Genomic DNA, 21,948 nt, shown 5'->3' with positions numbered 1-21,948 from the left:
TCCTGGTTCAAATCTTTGGACAATAACTCTCCCGTCGATGTTCTTTACTTAGATTTTTCTCGTGCTTTCGACAAAGTACCGCATGAACACCTTTTGTAAAAACTGGACCACTTTGGTATTCAAGGACATCTTCTCTCCTGGATTCGTAGCTTCCTTTCCGACCGTTCGGGGTTCACGTCGGAAAACATTTGTCTTCTTCAAGGTCTGTTCTTAGTGGGGTATCTCAGGGGTCAGTTTTGGGCCCTATACTGTTTCTCATTCACATATCCGATCTACCAGGAAATATAAAGTCTTTTTGCTCCCAATTCGCTGATGACACCAAATTATATAATGAGCCGACAATAGCAGGCAACCAGCTTCAGCAAGATCTTGATTCTTTGTTGCGGTGGTGTGAGGAGTGGCATCTGCCACTGAATTTCACAAAATGTGTGGTCCTACACCCTACACCTTAGGTGCTCGAAATCCCAGCCAGACATATTTTTTGAATGGCTATTCCATCTCAGCTGTTAGTAGCCATTGTGATCTCGGCGTGATTGTGACGGAGAATTTGGGATGGTCGGAACATATACTTCACGCTGCGAATAAAGCCAGGAGATCTTTGTTCTTGATTCAGAAGGCGTTTGGTAGATGTGCACCCCAGACCTGTACCGAGTGTGCTACATTGTACAAAATGTACGTCCGGCCTGTATTGGAGTACGCTGGTCCTGTGTGGAGTCCGGTGTTCAGCCGTGACCTTTCTTTGCTGGAAAATGTCCAGCGCCGAGCTACGCGACTGCCCTATGATCTCACATGTCCATCGTATTCCGAGAGGCTTGCTTTTATGGATCTGCCAACTTTCGCCGATAGGAGAGCTCGAGGTGACCTTATCTTCACGTACCGAGTCCTACATAACTTTATGGGTGTTAATCTGAACCATCTATTCGATATGAATACTGACCGGAGACTACGTGGACACGCTTATAAGCTGAAGAAGGTGAATTTTAGGACCGTGCAGAGGCGGCATTTTTTGGTGAATCGGGTGTTTGATACTTGAAACAGTTTGCCTTCATCAGTGGTTGGTTCAGTGACTGTCAACGCGTTCAAAAACAGTTATGTCGATTGGTTACATCGTGTGTGAATTTCTTTTAAGTCTCTATTCTTTAGCTTCGAATGCAACTTTTTTTTCCTTTTTTTTACTTTTTATTGTTTGTTTCAATTGCATATATGTAATTCTTTTGAGTTTATAGGCACTGCCTCAACTCTTATCTTTTGTATTAATAACAATAATAATATAATAATTACGCAACAATCACGGCACCCTTGCGCACGCCTATGCTTCTCCTTTTTCTCAATTTTTTTGGTAACCATAAACTCACAGCAAATCCTAATATTTTGATGGGTGAATCATAATCTTCGAGATAAAGGCTATATAGATAGATTATTTCATTATTTGGACCAAAATATGGGACCAATTATACCTAGATAAAATAACGCCGTGGAAACATCAGTGAAGTTGATATTTTTTCGAGGCAGTATCAAAACGGATACTCAAATTATTATTAAGGAGTGTGTTCCGTTTCATGCGGGGGTCTCTAATGAACTTTTCGAGGTAGCACCAATAAAACGTCGCGCTTGTAAGGGTTTTTCCTCCCAGACAAACACTTTAACTCTACCATCTAACGTGTAAATGCATACACACCTAGATAATTGATAAATATTCTGATAATTTCAACATGATTTTCGAGTGGATTCCGTTATTCATTCAGTTAGTCTGCGATGAAATCAGTCGCAGTTCACGCATAAGAACCTCCGAACGCATTACTACGAAGAAAATATAGTAATATATTCATTATTTGCAAAGAAAACCATATAAGACATGAAAGACGAAATAAATATTCAGGTTACTGTGATTATATGGTAATTTTAGGAAGGCACAAAGAAACCTATTAAAAAAAAAAGTCGTCTGAAAAAGAAAGTGCTCTTACCTCCCACATAAAAGAAACGTGGCGTTTAAATTAATTAAGATCCAAGAATCTGTGCATATCGTTTCGCTAGGCAGAATTATGTGGAGACAACTTGTAGTAGGGGAAGTACACGATACTGCATATGGATTTACTCGAGCATCGTAAAGACTTGGATTGTGAAGATAAGAAGGAAAACATGTTATTGAGAAGGCGTCCACAGGTGGTCGAAAATGTAAAATTGATTCAAGCGTGAGATTTTAAAATTTGAATAAGAAAATATGTGGCTCTCACCATCAAGAACCATAAATTAGAAGACGTGAGCGGAAGCATCCTGGCCACTCCCTCCCCAGATTGCACAGAAGATCAATGTGATAGAAGCGTCAAAACGGACAATTTGCATTGGGCAAGCAGACTTGACATCACAAATTGAAAGAAAACGGTATTCGCTTTGCAAAATAAGATTGCAGCGCTAGGGTGAGCAGTTCATTTATTCATTCATTTATTGCTGTATTCCGTTACCGGGAATAAATCTACAAAAAGAAGAAAAAAAAGAAAATTGCAAACAGACTTGTAATTTCTTAGGGCTAGTTGCGACTGTGTGCCCTCCTGTGACTAAAGAGATCCAACCGTGACCTGCAGATCCTTCCACACTCAGGGCATGGATAGTCACCAACCAGATCTGGCCGCCGCTGTATCCTTCTCGATTCTCCATTATAACTGTGTACCAAATACCTCCACTGTGACCTGTCTAACGCTAGTTGTTCCCAGTTATGATTGGCATTAACTAATTTTAGGGATTGATGTAGTGTATCCTTAAACCGCTTATACTGGCCTCCTGGTTTCCGGGCTCCCTCAGTGAATTCGCCATACAGAGCTATTTTGGGGAGTCTTGTGTCTTGCATCCTTAAAATGTGGCCGCTCCATCTGAGTCGGGCCCTCGTTACTTGAGTCTCAATTGTTGTACAACTCGCTCGTTGCAAGACTTCTGCATTCGAAACTTTGTGGAACCATCTGATGTGCATTATCTGTCTTAGATGACGTTGTTGCGTTTGTTCAAGCTGTTTAATATGTCGCCTGTAGGGCGTCCAGCTTTCGCTTCCGTAAAGAAGCGTTGGGAGGACCACTGCTTTGTAAACAGCTGTCTTGGTCTTCAGATTGAGGTGATTTTGAAACACTCTGTTCTTCAGCTTCCAGAATGCCCGTGATGCCGAATTGATACGGTTTTGTATATCCGTGTCTAGATTAGCCCGACTATTTATGAAGCTTCCCAAGTATTTGAACTGCTCGACCTGTTCTAGAGTTTCATTCTCCAGGCTGATATATGTTTGAAGGTTTTCTGGTGGACTTACCAGGATTTTGGTCTTGTCGATATTGAGTCTAAGGCCTAAAGCTTCGTATATATGTTTATAGGTGTCCATCATTATCTGTAGATACTCTGAGCTGCTAGCGATGAGTGAACAGTCGTCTGCATATTGAAGTTCCGTGATAAACTTGGTACGGGTTTTTGCTCTGAGGCGCTTCAGGTTAAACAGGCCTCCATCAAATCTGAATCTTATCCCAACACCTCTTACGGGCATGCTCATGTCAGCAATTATCGATACAGCTCTGGCGAAAATATTGAACAGTAAAGGCGCTAATACGCAGCCTTGTTTTATTCCAGAGTTGGTTGAGAAATGGTCGGTTGTAGAGCCGTTATGCTGTATTTTAGCGGTGTTGTTGGTATGAAGGCTTTTACACACTGCTAAGAATTTTTCGGGTACTCCAAGACGTGCCATGATTTTCAATAACGCTCTCCGATTCACCGAGTCGAATGCCTTACTTAAATCGATGAAGGCTGTATAAATCCTTGATTGTTGTTCACGGGCCTTTTCTTGTAGTTGTCGCAGTGTAAAAATTAGGTCCACCGTACCTCGATTTGGTCGAAAGCCGCACTGGGATTCAGGTAATAGCTTTTCTAAGAGTGGAACCAGACGATTAGCCATAATCTTCGAGAGAATTTTACCGGCCACATTAAGCAACGATATGCCCCTGTAATTGTTGCATTGTGAGCAGTTATGGAACTATACGATGGCTGAGGTTGTTATTGTTTTCATAACCTTAAAAGCTAATCGTTTTTGTGTTGAGTTTGGATGCGTATTTTATTGTTTAAATAGCCTAAAAGTGAATACAAGTACATCTCGCCTTGTGGATTTAATCAATTGTGCATATTATATTATCATTTGAATCTAGGTATTCCCTTGTACCCGGTTCCCATGGTTACAGCCATACTCGGGTTAAACTAGCTGTCACCAGAGGGCGTATGGCTTATTTTGCAACGCGAATAGCCGACAACGAGGGCGTTCTCGTAGTCGTCCACGAAGACGGAGCCAGAGCCACCAAGGGAGATGCGCGACCTGCTGCACTACACGTTTGTAAAAAATGTCAAGAAGTGCAGCGTTCCAACCTCAGAGGGAAACGATGTAGGCAGTGATCCTACCCTATAAGACTTGCGAGTTCCCTCATAGCTCAACTACGAGGGATTTCACCTGCAGGTGATCTGTCCAAATTGTTTCTACAACGTCTTGGTGGACGTGCGCAACCAACGCTTTTTGGACTGGACTACTCATATCAATGCCAAATGAGAAGGAGGAAAAGAAGTGATTGAGTGTACCATCATAGCTATCAAAATAGCCACTGGCTGTTCTTTCACAGTTTCCAAATATCAGACGACCGAAAGGGACCCCAAAACAAAGCTCACACATTACCAGGTACCACATCAATACAGAGGTAGGACCACGTTCTGCTCGGGGAGCAAGACGATTGGCAGTTAGCACTAGCAAAACTTAAAGTTCTTTCTTAGATCGATTACCAGTTCGAAAACAATGAGGCCTAAGGATGAATTATTCTGCTGCAGGAAAAATGAGAAGTCAGAAGTAATTTGATATATTTATTTAATTATTAGAACAAAAATCAAAGATTACAATAAATCAAATATGTCATTGTATCAGTACAAAAGTAAGGACATATTTCGATAAGATCATGATCATTTCACGACGAATATAATTCTACTTCTGAGCTTCAGTTTTCGATCCATTCGAATGGCTCTGGTGGGTCGGGCTCTTTGTCATCGTCGGGTTTCGGTCCACAAGCTGCAATGGACAAAAAACGGAAATTCACTCACAACAAACAATAAGCCGATTAAAGAAGAAATTCAAGTCGACCATATCAAATTTTAGTTAATTCCAGATAATCATAGAATAGGAGCTGATAAATCAAATGAAAATTAGAATGCCCAAAAACCGTAAAGGCGAATGATATTTCAAAAAAACACTAGTAGTCTTTCTTTCCAATGCTACGTCTATTTTAATCCCGATCAATCTCCTTTCAGCGGGTAGAAATCTACTGGTGTGAGAGGAGCCTTACGTGATGTTATCCATTTTTACACTAGTACTAGTTCATTTTAAGCAATGTAAATTTTTGACAAGATAAACTTACCGACTACAGGCTCAACCAACTCCTCATCATCAGGTTTCAAACTACGGACCATGATGATGCCACCGATGGCGACATCTTTCAGTGGCACATAAGGACTACCCTCATTCAAGGACATCACTTTGAGCTGCTGCCTCATAGCCCTAGCCGGATTGCTCAGAATTTCGAAACTGGGTTCGACCTCTTTTTTCTTCTCATCCTTCTCATCTTTCTTCTCGGGTTTTTCTGCGCTTTTTTTGTCATCGCTGGCTTTATCGTCCTCACCTTTTTTAGCATCCGTTTTCTTATCGGTTTCTTTTTTAGACTCTGCCTTTGACGACTCCCCTTTTTTCTCATCCTTTTCTTCATCCTTAGGAAAGTAAACACCATTTGAATTTTTATATATTGAGAAATAATGGTAGTCATTTCGTTTATGACTTACTATTTTATCAGAGAAATCAAGAAAAAAATCTAGTCACGTACGAACATAAAGGTAGAAATTAATTACTTTGTTTCGAGAAATTTCCTAGCAGGGAAGAATAATTCTATCATATTTATTACGAAGCATTAACCTTCGGCCTATGTAGAGGAAACAGGCTCAACAAAGCGGATTTATCACTTATCTCATCTGTATGTTTCCGATGTTTTTGGAGAATTAGTTGCATGGAAAGATCAAATATAATATTTTATAGAAACAAAGGAATCCGTAGGAACCAATGCGGAAATCTGTCGAAATTTTGAACACGTGATATCCACATTTTTCGAAATTTATAAAAGGAATCGCCTGTATCAAATGAGAGAAACTTTTTGAGAGAATTTTTGGCTATCTAAAGCCAAATATTCGATTCAGGATTCCGTTGAAATTCACCATTAATATTTTTTTCCAACTGTTACTTTCAGTGAATTTAAAAAAGATAAAGCACCCAAATTAAACCGTGAGTAGTGAGTGAAAGCGGTGTCTTATTTGGTAAGACCTCGTCTGGCTTTATTTGGCTTTCCGGCATAAATAGGAGGAGACACCGAAAAAGTTCGTTGAAAAGGGCTTGAAAAAATTAATTCATCGATGGGATGAATGTATTCAATTAAATGGAGATTATGTTGAAAAACTGCATTGTAATATTGACGAAAATTAATACAATAGTAAAAATTTCAGCTTAATTCCCAGAACTTTGGAAACATTCCTAGTAGGTATATTATGATTTCAATGGTACGTTTCTCATTTGAGTGTTTTCGAAGGGTCCCACGGTGTACGCCACATCCCTGGTTCACCCGCCCTTGCATAGGGGTTGAGTATGGTCAAGGTGCCTACGCCGTTCTCGAACTATAACGTTGAGCGTCATCGAAAAAGTTTGAAATTAAAGCCCGTTTGTAACAGCCGAGAATTCTCTGGAGAATTCTCTACCAAATTTTGGTGAGAAAACGGCAGAGATTATTTTGTATGCAACTGAACAGAGAATTCTACCGAAAGTGCGTATGTAACGGTAAAGAATTTCACGAATGAAATCTCGAGTAAATTTTCTAGAGAATTCTCGGCTGTTGCAAACGAGCTTAAGTGGAAAATCGAAAAAGGTGGTATAATACTTGGTGTTTCATTTGAGCAAAAATATCACTCTCCACAATTTCATTGTGCACCCTGGTTTATTTCAATTCATCATGGATATATAAATTTTAAATAGCCCTACCATTTTTATTCACGACATTTTAATAACCCTTGTATACTCTGAAATAATCTACCGTTCTGGTATTTTTACCCAACCCATAATATGCACAATCGTCAAATCAATACGGCGATTAGATATGGTAGCAAAACGGAAGACTATTCTCACTATCCTTACAGTTTCCTTTCCGTCAAACTTACTTTTCCATTCATTTACATTGCACAACATTTTAGGTAGACGAAAAGGAGACGATATGGAAGGTATAGTGAGAATCAACCTTAATAGTTCTGTTTAAATAAAATTGTGATCAACAGTGTGAGTGAAACTATGGCAGTTTTGTAATATATTTGTAGCATATAAAGTGTTGGTTTTATTCCTGCGATAACTTTCTTCCTAATCTAAAGCCGGCCACAGACACAGAGAGAAGACGGCGTGCAACATGCAAAGAATGACAACCATCAACGCTCGTGTGTGAGCATGGATGTTGCATGTTCTCCGTCATTCATCTCTTCCGAACCATCCTGAAAAATTGCATGAACGCGTAGCATGAACATCCGTGGGTGGCCGATTTTATGCACGAACGGACTTCTACATCAGTGCATTGAGTAGGGATCGGTCGCCCGAAAACTCTTTGAATCGAAAGATCAGTGCCCAGAAAATGTATTGCCCCGAAGGATCACTCGCCAGAAAATACCGCCCACTACCTCCTGATTGGCCGACTGACCAAAGGACAATTGTCTGTCATCTTTGTCTAACCATTTATGAAGTTTGACAGAAGTTAGGCACAGATTTTTGATATGATTGTACAAGTTGGAACAAATATGGGGATTTAATTTTAAATTTTGTACAGCTGACAGCTGACCATAGATAACCTAACCTGTTTGTTTATATTTACATAACCGTTACAGTCGGAGCCGGAAACTTTCTGATTTTTATTCGACTTATTACACTAATTAAATGAGACCATTGATATTGATACTTTGAAAGCAATCTGATGATTACATGCATTAAGAGTTCTTCTTTTGGGTACATCAAACTTTCCATTTTCCAAAAATAAAAGTAGGTATCGAATGAATTGTACAGAACAAGTAGGTACCATTCTATTCAGTTATATATATTTTTTTTTAGGTAATATTAGATGATCGAAATACTCAAAAATCTGGAGCATTCTCAAATAACAAAATTAAAATTTTAAATGATAATCAAATGTGATTTAAACCAATACATTTTATTGAGGAGTAGAATGAGTATCTGTTTTTGAAGTGGTCAGTGAGAGTCTGCAATCTCGAGTTCCCGATACTTATCACTTTCAATCCCTCAAGAAAATGCGGAATTTTCTTGAATTGAATAAATTATATGGATTACAAGAGACAATGTATGAAAACGTTATAACATTCTCCTCAAATATGATTTCCCAAAGAAGATAATATATGAATATTGATGGAAGAATCAATTTTGGCCCGCAAGATGCCTTTTAATATAAAATATTTCAGCTTATTTCGTGAAAAGTTATTATTCGTACAATTCACTGCTAGGGAGAAAGGGTCTTTTACTGGAGCTCTTTTATCATACACCAGATTGTGTGGTATCCCGTCACATTAAACTTTACTAAAACTTTATCTCATACTGTTGCTTTACTCATTGTTGGATGTTGAACATTGTTATGCTTATTATCAAAAAAATATATCGTGGGCAAACAATCAAAACCCACTAAATCCCTTTTTTTTTTTGTAAAATGCCATTTTATCACCTGTAAAAGATCTTTAACTCCAAAACCATCTTTCCAAGCGATCTATAACCTTCATAATTTACATCAAGCCCTCAATAGTCTAACATTCAACAGTAAAAACCTATCAAGTCCACTTAGGGGAATTCTCAGAATGCAATGGGTTATGATTGTATGCTCACGATATATAGATAGATGTAATCAATCAATCAATCAATGATCGAAGTAACATTTCATTTATGTCAACATTACACATTAATCATGGATTTCACAAAACTCCCATTGTCCGATCAACAATATCACAGTCCCTCGGTTTCCTAAACCAAATCACTGTTACTTTTGCATTTCTGAATATTTGGAAGGAGTATCAATTGAGAATCATTGAATGGAGGTGTATATAGATCATAATTGGATGCCAGAATGATATTCTGAATGCTCATGACTGAATTATCAATTGCAAAGAAATTGACGTTTATATGTCAAGCAAGCTTTGATTCCCAGATCAAGCTTTGTGAAACCGGGGATAAGGCTTACATTAATTGTGAATGAGCTGTAAACAGTGAATTATTGATTTGAGACTGTAGGCTTCACAGTTTCATTTTTTCCGAGTACATTCTTGATATATCATTTCATATTTCATGTATTTTCAAGTGAAATAGAAATTTTTCATATCTCTTTTCTTTCATTTCACAAATCCTATCACTATTTCAATATTATAATATCTTTGAAAATGGAGATTTAGCAGAGTGGGAATGGGATTGAAGAGCAACAGAGAGCAAATTTTTCTTGGGATGTGCCAGAATTATTTTTTCTTCAGAGTTATGGGTGTATAATAATAATGAGGAAAATTTTTCTTGATTGAAATGTTCATTAAGGTTTCATAAAAAAACTATGCTATAATGAGTTTTAATAATAGAAAACAGTGTGTAATTGTAACATTAAGATACGAAAAAGAAGAAATTAAGAATAATACAAATAATTATCAGATACAAACAAATAAATTGTATGATGACTGTAAGTTTCAATTTTTACAATGGCTTGGACCAGGACCGTCAAAGCTTCGGCGGGCCTTGGTACATAAAGAAATTACAGGCCCCCCGTTGGTTTTAGGTGTTAGCATTGTATAAAATACAGGCCGATTCTTCCGAATCGGCTCGGTTTAAAATATTCAGTAAGGGCGATCCTACGGGAGGGGGGATAAAGAGGGTAATTACCCCTCCAGAGCCCACAACGATTTCGATTTCATTTATGAAAAAACTGAGAAAAAACAATATTATATAATAAAATGAAAAGAAGAGATTCCTTGTACAATTTTAAGAGAAAAATATGCCAGCTCTGGACACTTGCAAATCATGTATTCAGCTGTTTCTGCTTCTGATCGACAGAGACTACAAATCTCATCTCCTGACTCACCCATACGGTGCAAATGATATTTGTACCGACAGTGCCCTGTCAGCAGTCCCACCATCACCCGAGGCTCAGCTCGTGACAACTTTAGCAGTTTTCTGGTGTAGATCGGTGAAATCATCATGAATTTCTTTGACTGAGTAAGTCCATCAGGAGTGTTTCTCCAGAGGGTTAGTCTGTTGTTCAACTCCCATTGGTGGATCCCATTTGTATTGGTACTTTCCGAGCCCACAGAAAGGCTAAGGTCCAGCAGGATGCTCTTTTTGCAAGTTCATCGGCTTTCTCGTTTCCTTCAACAACACTATATAGTGCCCTGGGTACCCATATATAGTAGAGTCACTTTGTTGCCTCTGGCCAGTTGCTTTATGGTATTACGGCACTCCCATGTCAGCAGAGATCTCTGGCAGTGTGATTCTAGGGACCTCGGCGTGGCCTGGCTGTCCTTGGCGATATAGATATGCGCACCTTTGAAGTTCATTTTACGACACTCCATTATCCATCATTTAGGTCCATATTCGCCAATGCCAATGCCTATTTTTGATCCATCAGTAAACCACGTGGATGACTTTTTGTCCAAACGATTTAGGAAACTTATATTGCACTAGGACGGTCAGCTTTAATCGTTTCAAAGGGCGTTTCGAAATCCAAAATGATTGGTATAACATCCGATGGTTTTTCCAAGAGGTTTGAGTCCAGTGGATTCAATATCCTCATATGTCCAACCCAGTTTTCGTGTAGGAGATTCCCGTTAAGGGATGTTCTTATTGCTTCTAGAAGGCTACATTTCCTCACATGTAAGTGTAGCGAAGGCAGATCAAGTGTGGCCTCAAGCGCTGCTGTAGGAGATGTATGGATAGCTCCCCTAGCACCAACACAGGCCAGCCTTTGCTGTTTCTGCAGCAGGAATGGAACAATATAGGGTGGAAAATACCAACGGGAGAAGACTAAAGATTTATGCTGAAAAACTTAATGCAGTTGTGATAGGACCTGATATACCGACCTACATACCAAGAGTAAATGGACTACCCGATGTACTGGACATTGTCGTAATGAAAGACATCACTGAAGAAATCAGCATTGATACAATAGAAGACGGAACTTCAGACCACAATCCCATAGAATTCATAGTGGGACATGGCCCAAGAAACGAAGAAGAGACACAAACCAAGGATCGCACACAGACTGGGAGAAATATAAGAATTTACTTCAGGAGAAAATCACGGAAATTCCCCGAATAAAGACCCGAGATGAATTAGATGAAGCAGTTGAAAAATTGGAAAATCAAATAAAAGAAGCCTATGAAGAAAGCACCAAGAGAATAAGGAAACCAATTCCGAAACATTCACATGGAGATACGCCAAGGGATATAAAGGAACTTATAAAAAAGAACAGAAGACTCTACAGAACAACAAAAAGAGAAGAAGACAAGAAGAAACTGAAAAAGCATAGTCAGATATTGAAAAATGCTTTAACAGAACTGCGTAATAAAAGATATCTTTTATATATTATATATATATATTATATATATATATTATATTATATATATATATTATATATTATAACTGTCCGTATGGCACCAGAGATTAAGTGAACTGAATACAAAAGATCACTCGGCTTGGAAAATGCAAAAACGCTTACGACGAGAACGGACAGTTATACCTCCAGTGCAAGGAGCAAACGGAATGGTATATACGAGACTTGAAAAAGCCGAAGCACTTGCCGACTCAATTGAGAGAGAAGCCAGAATAAACTACAGAAATTATGATGACAATGAAGATCTAGAAGAAGAATAACTGATGATGGAACCACCGGATACCGAAATCATTCCAAAACCGGCTTCACCAACAGAAATCAGTAGAGAGATCATAATGAAACTGAAAAACCGGAAAGCACCGGGAGAAGATAGGATAACTAATTATATGTTGAAGAAATTGCCTAGAAAAGGAATAGCAGCCTTGACGAATATAAAAAATGGAGTGATGAGGACCGAATTCTACCCAAAGAGATGGAAAACTGCAGAAATGATAGTTTTCAATAAGCCTGGAAAGGAACGGAAATTTCCTCAAAATTATAGACCAATCAGCCTACTATCAGCACTACGAAAAATCGTCGAGAGGGTTATCGCCAAAAGGCTGAATGAGAAAACAGAAATGTTGGAGATAATTCCACCCGAACAATTTGGATTTCGACGAGAACATTCGACTGAACTCCAATTACTACGGCTCATAGAATACGTCACCGAAGGAATGCAGACCAAACAGGCCACAGGATTAGTTCTGATGGATATCGAGAGAGCTTTTGATAGAGTATGGCACGAAGGCCTAATCTACAAGATGAAAGAAGCAGGATATTCGACCAAGCTATGCAAGATTATAAGTAACTATTTGAGGAATAGAAACTTTTATGTGAAGATAGATGGAGCAACCTCTTAAACCAGACAATTGGAAGCGGGTGTGCCTCAAGGATCGGTACTTGGACCTCTGCTTTACGTAATATACGTTTATGATATCCCGAAAAATGCTAGAAATATGCTCACCTTGTATGCAGATGACACAGGAATAGCGTTCAGACATCGACGCCCAGAGATCATACAACGGAGACTTCAGGAAGCCATGCATAGATGAAATACTCAAATGGTGCATCAAATGGAAAATCCAAATCAATGGAAGAAAGACTCAAGCAATATCACTGCAAAAGAGAAGATTGTGGATGGAAGAAAACCTTGAAGTTGATGGAGAAGAGGTTGGAAAATGAAAATGGAAAAATGAAGCAACATACCTAGGAGTGACGCTTGACAAAGGACTCACATGGAAAAACCACATCAAATGTGCTGTCGATAAAACGAAAGCCGCAATGAGTAAACTTTATCCACTCATAGGCAGAAGAAGTCATATGAATAAGAACATCAAGTTGACGATGATTAAAACTATTGCGCGACCACAACTAACATATGTATCGGTGGCATGGGGCTTCGCAGCCAAGACCCACATCAAGAGAATACAGGCCACTGAGAATAAACTCCTTAGAATGGCGATGATACTAGGGTACGTACGTACCCTAGTTTGTTAGGAACAAACAAATCGTGGAATAGGAACCAGTTACTGAATTTATGAAGAGAAAGGCGGAAAGGATATTCGACAAAGCCAAACAACATCCAAATGAGGAACTACGAAGATTAGTCGACTACGATCCAACGGAAGAAGCTTGAAGGTCAAAAACCTACCACCGAAGACCGAGAGATCAGTTCAGGATTTAAATGTAACGAAAGAAGAGCTTAGCCTATAAAAGCTATAGGCAGCATACAACTATCAACACGACTATGATCGTGTGAGAGTCCAGAAACCATAAGAGTCAACTGATTAATAGGCAAAATGCCCGAAACCTATGAAGAAGCAGTTAAGGGTTTTTAGTGGGTCTCGAGCTCAGAGAGTGAAAATCCCCACACTGTTCCCCCTCAGGAGAGGATGTATTCGTCTGTTTTGCAGATTTTCCTCCTGCTACACCAAGAAAAAAAAAAGCTTGCCTCTCACAGTCACCACTATGTCATCGGCGTATGCCAGGGCTATAAAAGCCACCTGCCGTTAGCCTCTCCAGAAGATCGTCCATGACCAGACTCCACAGCAGAGGTGATAGTGAATTGGTAATTTTTCATTTTATCTGGCCCTCCCCTCGAAAAGTTTGCCCATGTCTGAACTAGACATTGGCTGTTTACGTATGCGCTCAGGAGTGTCTTAAAATGAACTTCAAAGGTGCGCATATCTATATCACCAAGGACAGCCAGGCCACGCCGAGGTCCCTGGAATCACACTGCCAGAGAGATCTCTGTTGACATGGGAGTGCCGTAATACCATAAAGCAACTGGCCAGAGACAACAAAGTGACTCTACTATATATGGGTACCCAGGGCACTATATAGTGTTGTTGAAGGAAACGAGAAAGCCGATGAACTTGCAAAAAGAGCATCCTGCTGGACCTTAGCCTTTCTGTGGGCTCGGAAAGTACCAATACAAATGGGATCCAACAATGGGAGTTGAACAACAGACTAACCCTCTGGAGAAACACTCCTGGACTTACTCAGTCAAAGAAATTCATGATGATTTCACCGATCTACACTAGAAAACTGCTAAAGTTGTCACGAGCTGAGCCTCGGGTGATGGTGGGACTGCTGACAGGGCACTGTCGGTACAAATATCATTTGCACCGTATGGGTGAGTCAGGAGATGAGATTTGTAGTCTCTGTCGATCAGAAGCAGAAACAGCTGAATACATGATTTGCAAGTGTCCAGAGCTGGCATATTTTTCTCTTAAAATTCTACAAGGAATCTCTTCTTTTCATTTCATTATATAATATTGTTTTTTCTCAGTTTTTTCATAAATGAAATCGAAATCGTTGTGGGCTCTGGAGGGGTAATTACCCTCTTTATCCCCCCTCCCGTAGGATCGCCCTTACTGAATATTTTAAACCGAGCCGATTCGGAAGAATCGGCCTGTATTTTATACAATGCTAACACCTAAAACCAACGGGGGGCCTGTAATTTCTTTATGTACCAAGGCCCGCCGAAGCTTTGACGGTCCTGGTCCAAGCCATTGTAAAAATTGAAACTTACAGTCATCATACAATTTATTTGTTTGTATCTGATAATTATTTGTATTATTCTTAATTTCTTCTTTTTCGTATCTTAATGTTACAATTACACACTGTTTTCTATTATTAAAACTCATTATAGCATAGTTTTTTTATGAAACCTTAATGAACATTTCAATCAAGAAAAATTTTCCTCATTATTATAAACCCATAACTCTGAAGAAAAAATAATTCTGGCACATCCCAAGAAAAATTTGCTCTCTGTTGCTCTTCAATCCCATTCCCACTCTGCTAAATCTCCATTTTCAAAGATATTATAATATTGAAATAGTGATAGGATTTGTGAAATGAAAGAAAAGAGATATGAAAAATTTCTATTTCACTTGAAAATACATGAAATATGAAATGATATATCAAGAATGTACTCGGAAAAAATGAAACTGTGAAGCCTACAGTCTCAAATCAATAATTCACTGTTTACAGCTCATTCACAATTAATGTAAGCCTTATCCCCGGTTTCACAAAGCTTGATCTGGGAATCAAAGCTTGCTTGACATATAAACGTCAATTTCTTTGCAATTGATAATTCAGTCATGAGCATTCAGAATATCATTCTGGCATCCAATTATGATCTATATACACCTCCATTCAATGATTCTCAATTGATACTCCTTCCAAATATTCAGAAATGCAAAAGTAACAGTGATTTGGTTTAGGAAACCGAGGGACTGTCATATTGTTGATCGGACAATGGGAGTTTTGTGAAATCCATGCTTAATGTGTAATGTTGACATAAATGAAATGTTACTTCGATCATTGATTGATTGATTGATTACATCTATCTATATATCGTGAGCATACAATCATAACCCATTGCATTCTGAGAATTCCCCTAAGTCGACTTGATAGGTTTTTACTGTTGAATGTTAGACTATTGAAGGCTTGATGTAAATTATGAAGGTTATAGATTGCTTGGAAAGATGGTTTTGGAGTTAAAAATCTTTTACAGGTGATAAAATGGCATTTTACAAAAAAAAAAGGGATTTAGTGGGTTTTGATTGTTTGCCCACGATATATTTTTTTGATAATAAGCATAACAATGTTCAACATCCAACAATGAGTAAAGCAACAGTATGAGATAAAGTTTTAGTAGAGTTTAATGTGACGGGATACCACACAATTTGGTGTATGATAAAAGAGCTCCAGTAAAAGACCCTTTCTCCCTAGCAGTGAATTGTATGAATAATAACTTTTCACGAAATAAGCTGAAATATTTTATATTAAAAGGCATCTTGCGGGCCAAAATTGATTCTTCCATCAGTATTCATATATTATCTTCTTTGGGAAATCATATTTGAGGAGAATGTTATAACGTTTTCATACATTGTTTCTTGTAATCGATATAATTTATTCAATTCAAGAAAATTCTGCATTTTCTTGAGGGATTGAAAGTGATAAGTATCGGGAACTTGAGATTGCAGACTCTCACTGACCACTTCAAAAACAGATACTCATTCTACTCCTCAATAAAATGTATTGGTTTAAATCACATTTGATAATCATTTAAAATTTTAGTTTTTTTATTTGAGAATGCTCCAGATTTTCGAGTATTTCGATCATCTAATATTACCTAAAAAAATATATATATATAACTGAATAGAATGGTACTTGTTCTGTACAATTCATTCGATACCTACTTTTATTTTTGGAAAATGGAAAGTTTGATGTACCCAAAAGAAGAACTCTTAATGCATGTCATCATCAGATTGCTTTCAAAGTATCAATATCAATGGTCTCATTTAATTAGTGTAATAAGTCGAATAAAAATCAGAAAGTTTCCGGCTCCGACTGTAACGGTTATGTAAATATCAACAAACAGGTTAGGTTATCTATGGTCAGCTGTCAGCTGTATAAAATTTAAAATTAAATCCCCATATTTGTTCCAACTTGTACAATCATATCAAAAATCTGTGCCTAACTTCTGTCAAACTTCATAAATGGTTAGACAAAGATGACAGACAATTGTCTTTTGGTCAGTCGGCCAATCAGGAGGTAGTGGGCGGTATTTTCTGGCGAGTGATCCTTCGGGGCAATACATTTTCTGGGCACTGATCTTTCGATTCAAAGAGTTTTCGGGCGAGTGAGTCGTACCGAGTGCATTATGCCGCCCACAGACTTCGTTCTTTTCCATCCGTCCGAATCGCCGCGATCGTGAATCGTGAAAAAGCGTCGTTCCGAATCGTCGGTTAAAATATCTGTCCGAGCCTGATTTTTGGAACGACGGTCCATCGGTTGTCGGTCCAAACCGACAGAGTGTGGGGATTTCGTTCACAATCGGCGATTATTTTTCATTAGCGGAGAGCATATCACGTCTAGACTGTTTTTGTATCATTTTATTTAGTTATTTCAACAACGATGCTTCAGAAGACAGCTAACAAACAATTTATTAGAGATTTCATCGATTTGTACAGGTAATTTACAGGATTTTTTAAATTTTTATCCGACACAGTAACCGCGGCCGCCACTGCTAAAAGATGTTTTCCACTTCATGATGTGCAGATCCGAAAACGACTGAAAAATAACTGAGAGGATTTACCGAACTGTGTGGGCAAAACAGGACGGCGATCAGAATCGTCGGTTCGAATCGCGGCGATACGAACGGATGGAAAATAAAGCGGTGAACACATATGAGCGGCCGCGGCCGCGATCACGATCACGATCGTGAGACATCGCGACTGAACCCCGCTCTATCGCTGAACAGATCGTGATATTACGTGCGGAATAAACAATTTGCATGGGACGCGTTTGATCGCTTCTCGATCGTGATCGTGGCCGCGGCCGCTCATATGTGTTCACCGCTTAACGAAGTCTGTGGCCGGCTTTAGGCAATATACATACAGCAAATCGAATCGAGCAGCTACAGCTTCAGTACTGTTTCGGGTCGAAATGCACCAAGGACGATGTCGGACCTGAGAAATCTCTCCCGCGATTTCTTACGAAGATAAATTTATAGGTTCTTCCAATCTTTGTGGAAAACAAAATCGAAAGAATATATGGACCGATCGAAGAAGAATTACGCATGTAATGTCTTAAGCAGCCCACAGTCGAGCAAATTAGTTGACAACTATGTTGTCAACGAGCTCGTAAACCATACGAGTTTGAAGGAATATCAACCACCAACCGGCCCACAGACGTCCAACTTGGTTGTCAACACGTCGTGTTGACAACAAAGTTGTCAACTAGGTTGCTCGTCTATAGGCCGCTTTACTTGTTGAGTTGAAATATGTTGAAAAATCCGCAACAATTGAATCGGTAAAATCAAAAATTAACACCCTATTTGAATGAAGCTGAAATTTTTGTAAACTGCTTTTCAAATGGATATATGATTCTGCCTTCTCGTCATCAATTTTTTGTTGTATTACATATTGAAAATTTTGCGTTTTTTCGAGTTTGTTGTTGCATCGTTTATGTTTGATAATTTTTTTGTCAAAATATTGCTATTATGTTTCGTTATGTACCTACGTATTAAGACATTTTTATTTTCATATGTCTGGTTAGATATACATAAAAATATATTTTACTATTATCCCCATTATAGGGGATAATATGTCTATTTTCATAGCAATATACATTTTTCTATTTTCGAACTTCCATATTGAAAAAGTAATACAGTTCTTCTGATATTTGTTTTAAGCATATAATACACTCTATATTCTTTTTTAATCTCGATGACCAAAAAGTCTTATTATTATTACAAAAGGAAAAAGAGTTTAGGCAGTATCTGAGAAAAAGAACCTTTATTTCATATAAACATTATCTGAATAGTTCAGAAAATAGTTTTGTGATCCCTTAAATCAATAGTACAATTATTCTTCGATATCAAGATTGGCAAGTCGTATATGTGTGAGCTGCTTTAGGTGATAATAAAATGACGGACTGACGACGAATCTATTACAGAGAATGACTCGCATACCTCTCCATAGATGGCTTCGCGGTATCAAAACAGATATTTTCGTGTAACTCAAAAACTACAATAGTGCTGTCAAAGATTTATACGGCACTAATTTGCACTAATGAGGCACTTAATATTTGACATAATTTCAGAATTAGTGCTTCCAACTTTTCGCTAACTTCACACTTGTTCGAAAAGCATCAGGCAATTACTGTAAAACTAAAAATGATATCGCATCCGTTTTAAAAGCACTAATAGGCATTAATTATTGCAACAAAATTTTCACGAAATTCCAATATGTTGGTGCTGGGCGTGAAGTCAGCACCAAAGAAAATAATCTGTGATATTATGAAAACCGTTCATTTTTTTCAATTGGTTCCAAAAGCACTAATAGGCACTAATTAAGCACTAAATATTAGTATAATAATTTCATGGTAATTTGAAAATGTTGGTGCTGAGCGTGAGGTCAGCACCAAGAACTTGAATTATCAATTTCTCAAAAACTACAATGGTGCTGTCAAAGATTTATGCGGCACTAATAGGCACTGATTAGGCACTAAATATTTAACATAGTTTCAGAATTAGTGCTTTCAACTTTTCGCTAACTTCACGGACCCTAGTGTTCTTTGCGCATTACTCCGCGTTCTTTTCTCTCATGTGTGGCAATAAACGCGAAAGTTGATGGTTGTCATTCTTTGCATGTTGCACGCCGTCTTCTCTCTGTGTCTGTGACCGGCTTAAGGAAGAGAGAGAGAAAGAGAAAGAGTACTTGATGGCCATCGACCTGTGGTCCTTCAACCCTCCTAACCTAAAGAAAGAAACTATCACCAATCAATCGCTAACACCTTCGATTGAACCCAAATAACTTTCACGCAGTTGAAGCCTTCTCTAACTGTGTTAACTGGGTGGAACGGAGAACTTTGGATCAAAATTTACAAATCTCGCCCGAAAAATTAAGTATGGATCATTTCAACCGTACTACTAACCGGAAAAAGATCGTCCATTTAGTACAACATATTTCAAAACAGAAATCCTATGGACCCTAAGAAATACATATGGGTGGATCAAATACGACGATTACAACCTGTTCATTTCGAAAATCTATTAAAAATATTTTAAACTCACAACTTCCATCTTCTCCTCGCGGTCTTTCTTCTCGTGACCTCTCCTTTTTTGCCTAGCAGCTATACTCAATACGGCGGTTGTGACTTTTTCCCTTTCTTCGCGTTTCTTCTCCTCCAGTGGAGCTGGATAAGCGTACGTGCTTGGTTTGGCGTTCGAACGGAGCTCCAATTTGGGCATCTGGAAAAATAAAAACAGAAGCATATCAGATGGATAGGCAGCCTTTCGCTTTAAATTCTCACCTTAAGTTGAGCGTTCAGAGCGATTACGCAAGTAGGGGTGAAGGCCAGGGCAAGGCAGTGTGAAAGGGGGAACCAGTACCAGTATTGAGTGAACACAAGGGTTCCAACAACTGCCAACATGTTGGTGTGACCTGTTCTAGATTGTAGTGAAAGTGTCACGTTTCTGCCACCGGCATCGATGATACCTGCATATAAAAAAAATTCAATTGCATATGCTGTGATTTCGATGTTCTGTGTGGAAAATGATGAAATTGAATTTTAATCTGAGTTTAAGTTAAAAGAAGTTATCACCATTTGGTGAAATTGGCCCTTAGTTTTTCACGAGGGCCTATGTCGAATCAATTCAAAACTATTTCTATACACTCGTCTTGCGAGTTCCAATGGGTGCAAATATTCGTCAGCAATGCTCTCTTTACAGAACGTCGTCCCACACAAAGACGCTGCTCGTAACTTTCGGCGAATTTTACAAATCCGCTTATAGCGTGAAAAAGGATCCAGTTACAACGAAACAACTGAAGTTGGTTTATTTTTCAACTCGAAAATATCTCTGGTAAATCCGCCAAGCGATATAATAATCCAAAGAAAATCTCCTAAAAGTTTTCCAACAAAAATGGTGGAATCTTCCAACGCGTCAGAGAAGACCACAAATAAGACGAAAGATATATTAGGATCGAATTGACAGTCGAACAATGATAGAAATAACCAGTAAGACTTATAGCATTTTCTATTGGTAAAACTAGTGCTGCACTGGATCACAGAACATCAAATCTGAATTAGGATATCTTGAAGTTATTGCACTGTTTTTATAATATGCTCTCAATACGCACCAGTTTTACAAATGAAATTTGCTATTATAGCGAATTGCGGTGGTAAAACTGGCTTCAGATGCATTGGAATGATTGTAGTGACATCAAAATATGCACTCGCACTGCACTAGTTTTACCAATAGAAAACGCTATTAGACAATTGACCAAAAGAGGAATCCGGTATAAAAATTTTCTTCTTGAATCATATATTATAGCTTAGCAGTAAATGAATTTTCAGCCATTACAAAACTCTTGCACTTACATCGTTATGACGACAACTTATGCGATCTTACCACTTTCCCAAGTACATAAAAGATGTTTCCTTGCGTAAGATTTCAATGGGTGATTCTTTAGCAAATTTAAGGGGGGTCTATCTTTTTGTTCAACACCCTTTTCCCTTCAAGTTACAGCCCTTTAAAATTCGGTAGGAAAAATTGTTTTTATTCAATATATCCACTTAAAAAAAAATATTGAAAATTGAAATTTGGCAGATAACTGATACTTACTAATAAAATAGCAGTTTTTGGGTGTTTTTGTTACCCTGAAATGTAATCACAAGAGGCTGAAAAAACAATCCCTATAATATTTTGCATCATTCTTAATGCGCCTATATTTTCCTATTTAAAAAATTGATTTGGAAAGACAGACTCAATCTGCAACTTTTTTATGTCCTGACTTTTTATCATAAAATTGTTAGTTCAATCACAAAATTTAAAATACTGCTCAGAGTTTTTTCCCATAAATTCACAGAGGTTATCATTTATTAAAAAAATCAAGTAAGCTGCTGTCAAATGAAGTCATATGACAAATAGTTTTATTGTCCCGATTTTCTCTAATTTTCAAAGTGGATATATCAAATAAAAACAATTTTTTTACCTAATTTGAAAAGGCTGTAACTTGGAGGGAAAAGCGTGTTGAACAAAAAGTTTTATGAAAGACCCCCCTTAATTTTTGCTAATGAATCACACTCTGTATATCAAAGAGCGCCGCCAGGTATTACGCTACCTGATCTTGCGAATGGGTGCTATGTCATGTGCATCCTCAACACTAAATCATAT

The 21,948-nt window shown here is 38.2% G+C and overlaps 1 protein-coding gene and 1 long non-coding RNA gene across 2 annotated transcripts in view; one reads left to right on the top strand and one right to left on the bottom strand.

Annotated features, from left to right (window-relative positions):
* Window positions 1-4,856: 4,856 nt before the first annotated feature.
* The window catches only part of LOC123311024 (26S proteasome non-ATPase regulatory subunit 1), a 79,359-nt gene continuing 62,267 nt past the window's right edge, over window positions 4,857-21,948 (bottom strand). Inside the window, exons 12-15 of the mRNA XM_044894770.1 lie at window positions 20,085-20,269; window positions 19,846-20,022; window positions 5,418-5,763; window positions 4,857-5,071 (exon numbers count right to left, since the gene is read on the bottom strand). Of these exons, the coding sequence (XP_044750705.1) occupies window positions 5,001-5,071; window positions 5,418-5,763; window positions 19,846-20,022; window positions 20,085-20,269 (779 nt within the window). The 3' untranslated portion in view covers window positions 4,857-5,000. The remainder of the gene's footprint in view (window positions 5,072-5,417; window positions 5,764-19,845; window positions 20,023-20,084; window positions 20,270-21,948) is intronic.
* Window positions 7,673-8,229, top strand: LOC123311025. The gene is made up of 2 exons (XR_006537419.1): window positions 7,673-8,110; window positions 8,180-8,229. It is a non-coding gene; the product is annotated as an uncharacterized LOC123311025 (long non-coding RNA).

Source organism: Coccinella septempunctata, chromosome 4 (assembly GCF_907165205.1).
Source record: "Coccinella septempunctata chromosome 4, icCocSept1.1, whole genome shotgun sequence".
NCBI classification, from domain to species: domain Eukaryota; kingdom Metazoa; phylum Arthropoda; class Insecta; order Coleoptera; family Coccinellidae; genus Coccinella; species Coccinella septempunctata.
The sequence above is the reverse complement of the archived record's forward strand: the minus strand, read 5'-3'. Positions and strand labels throughout refer to the sequence as shown.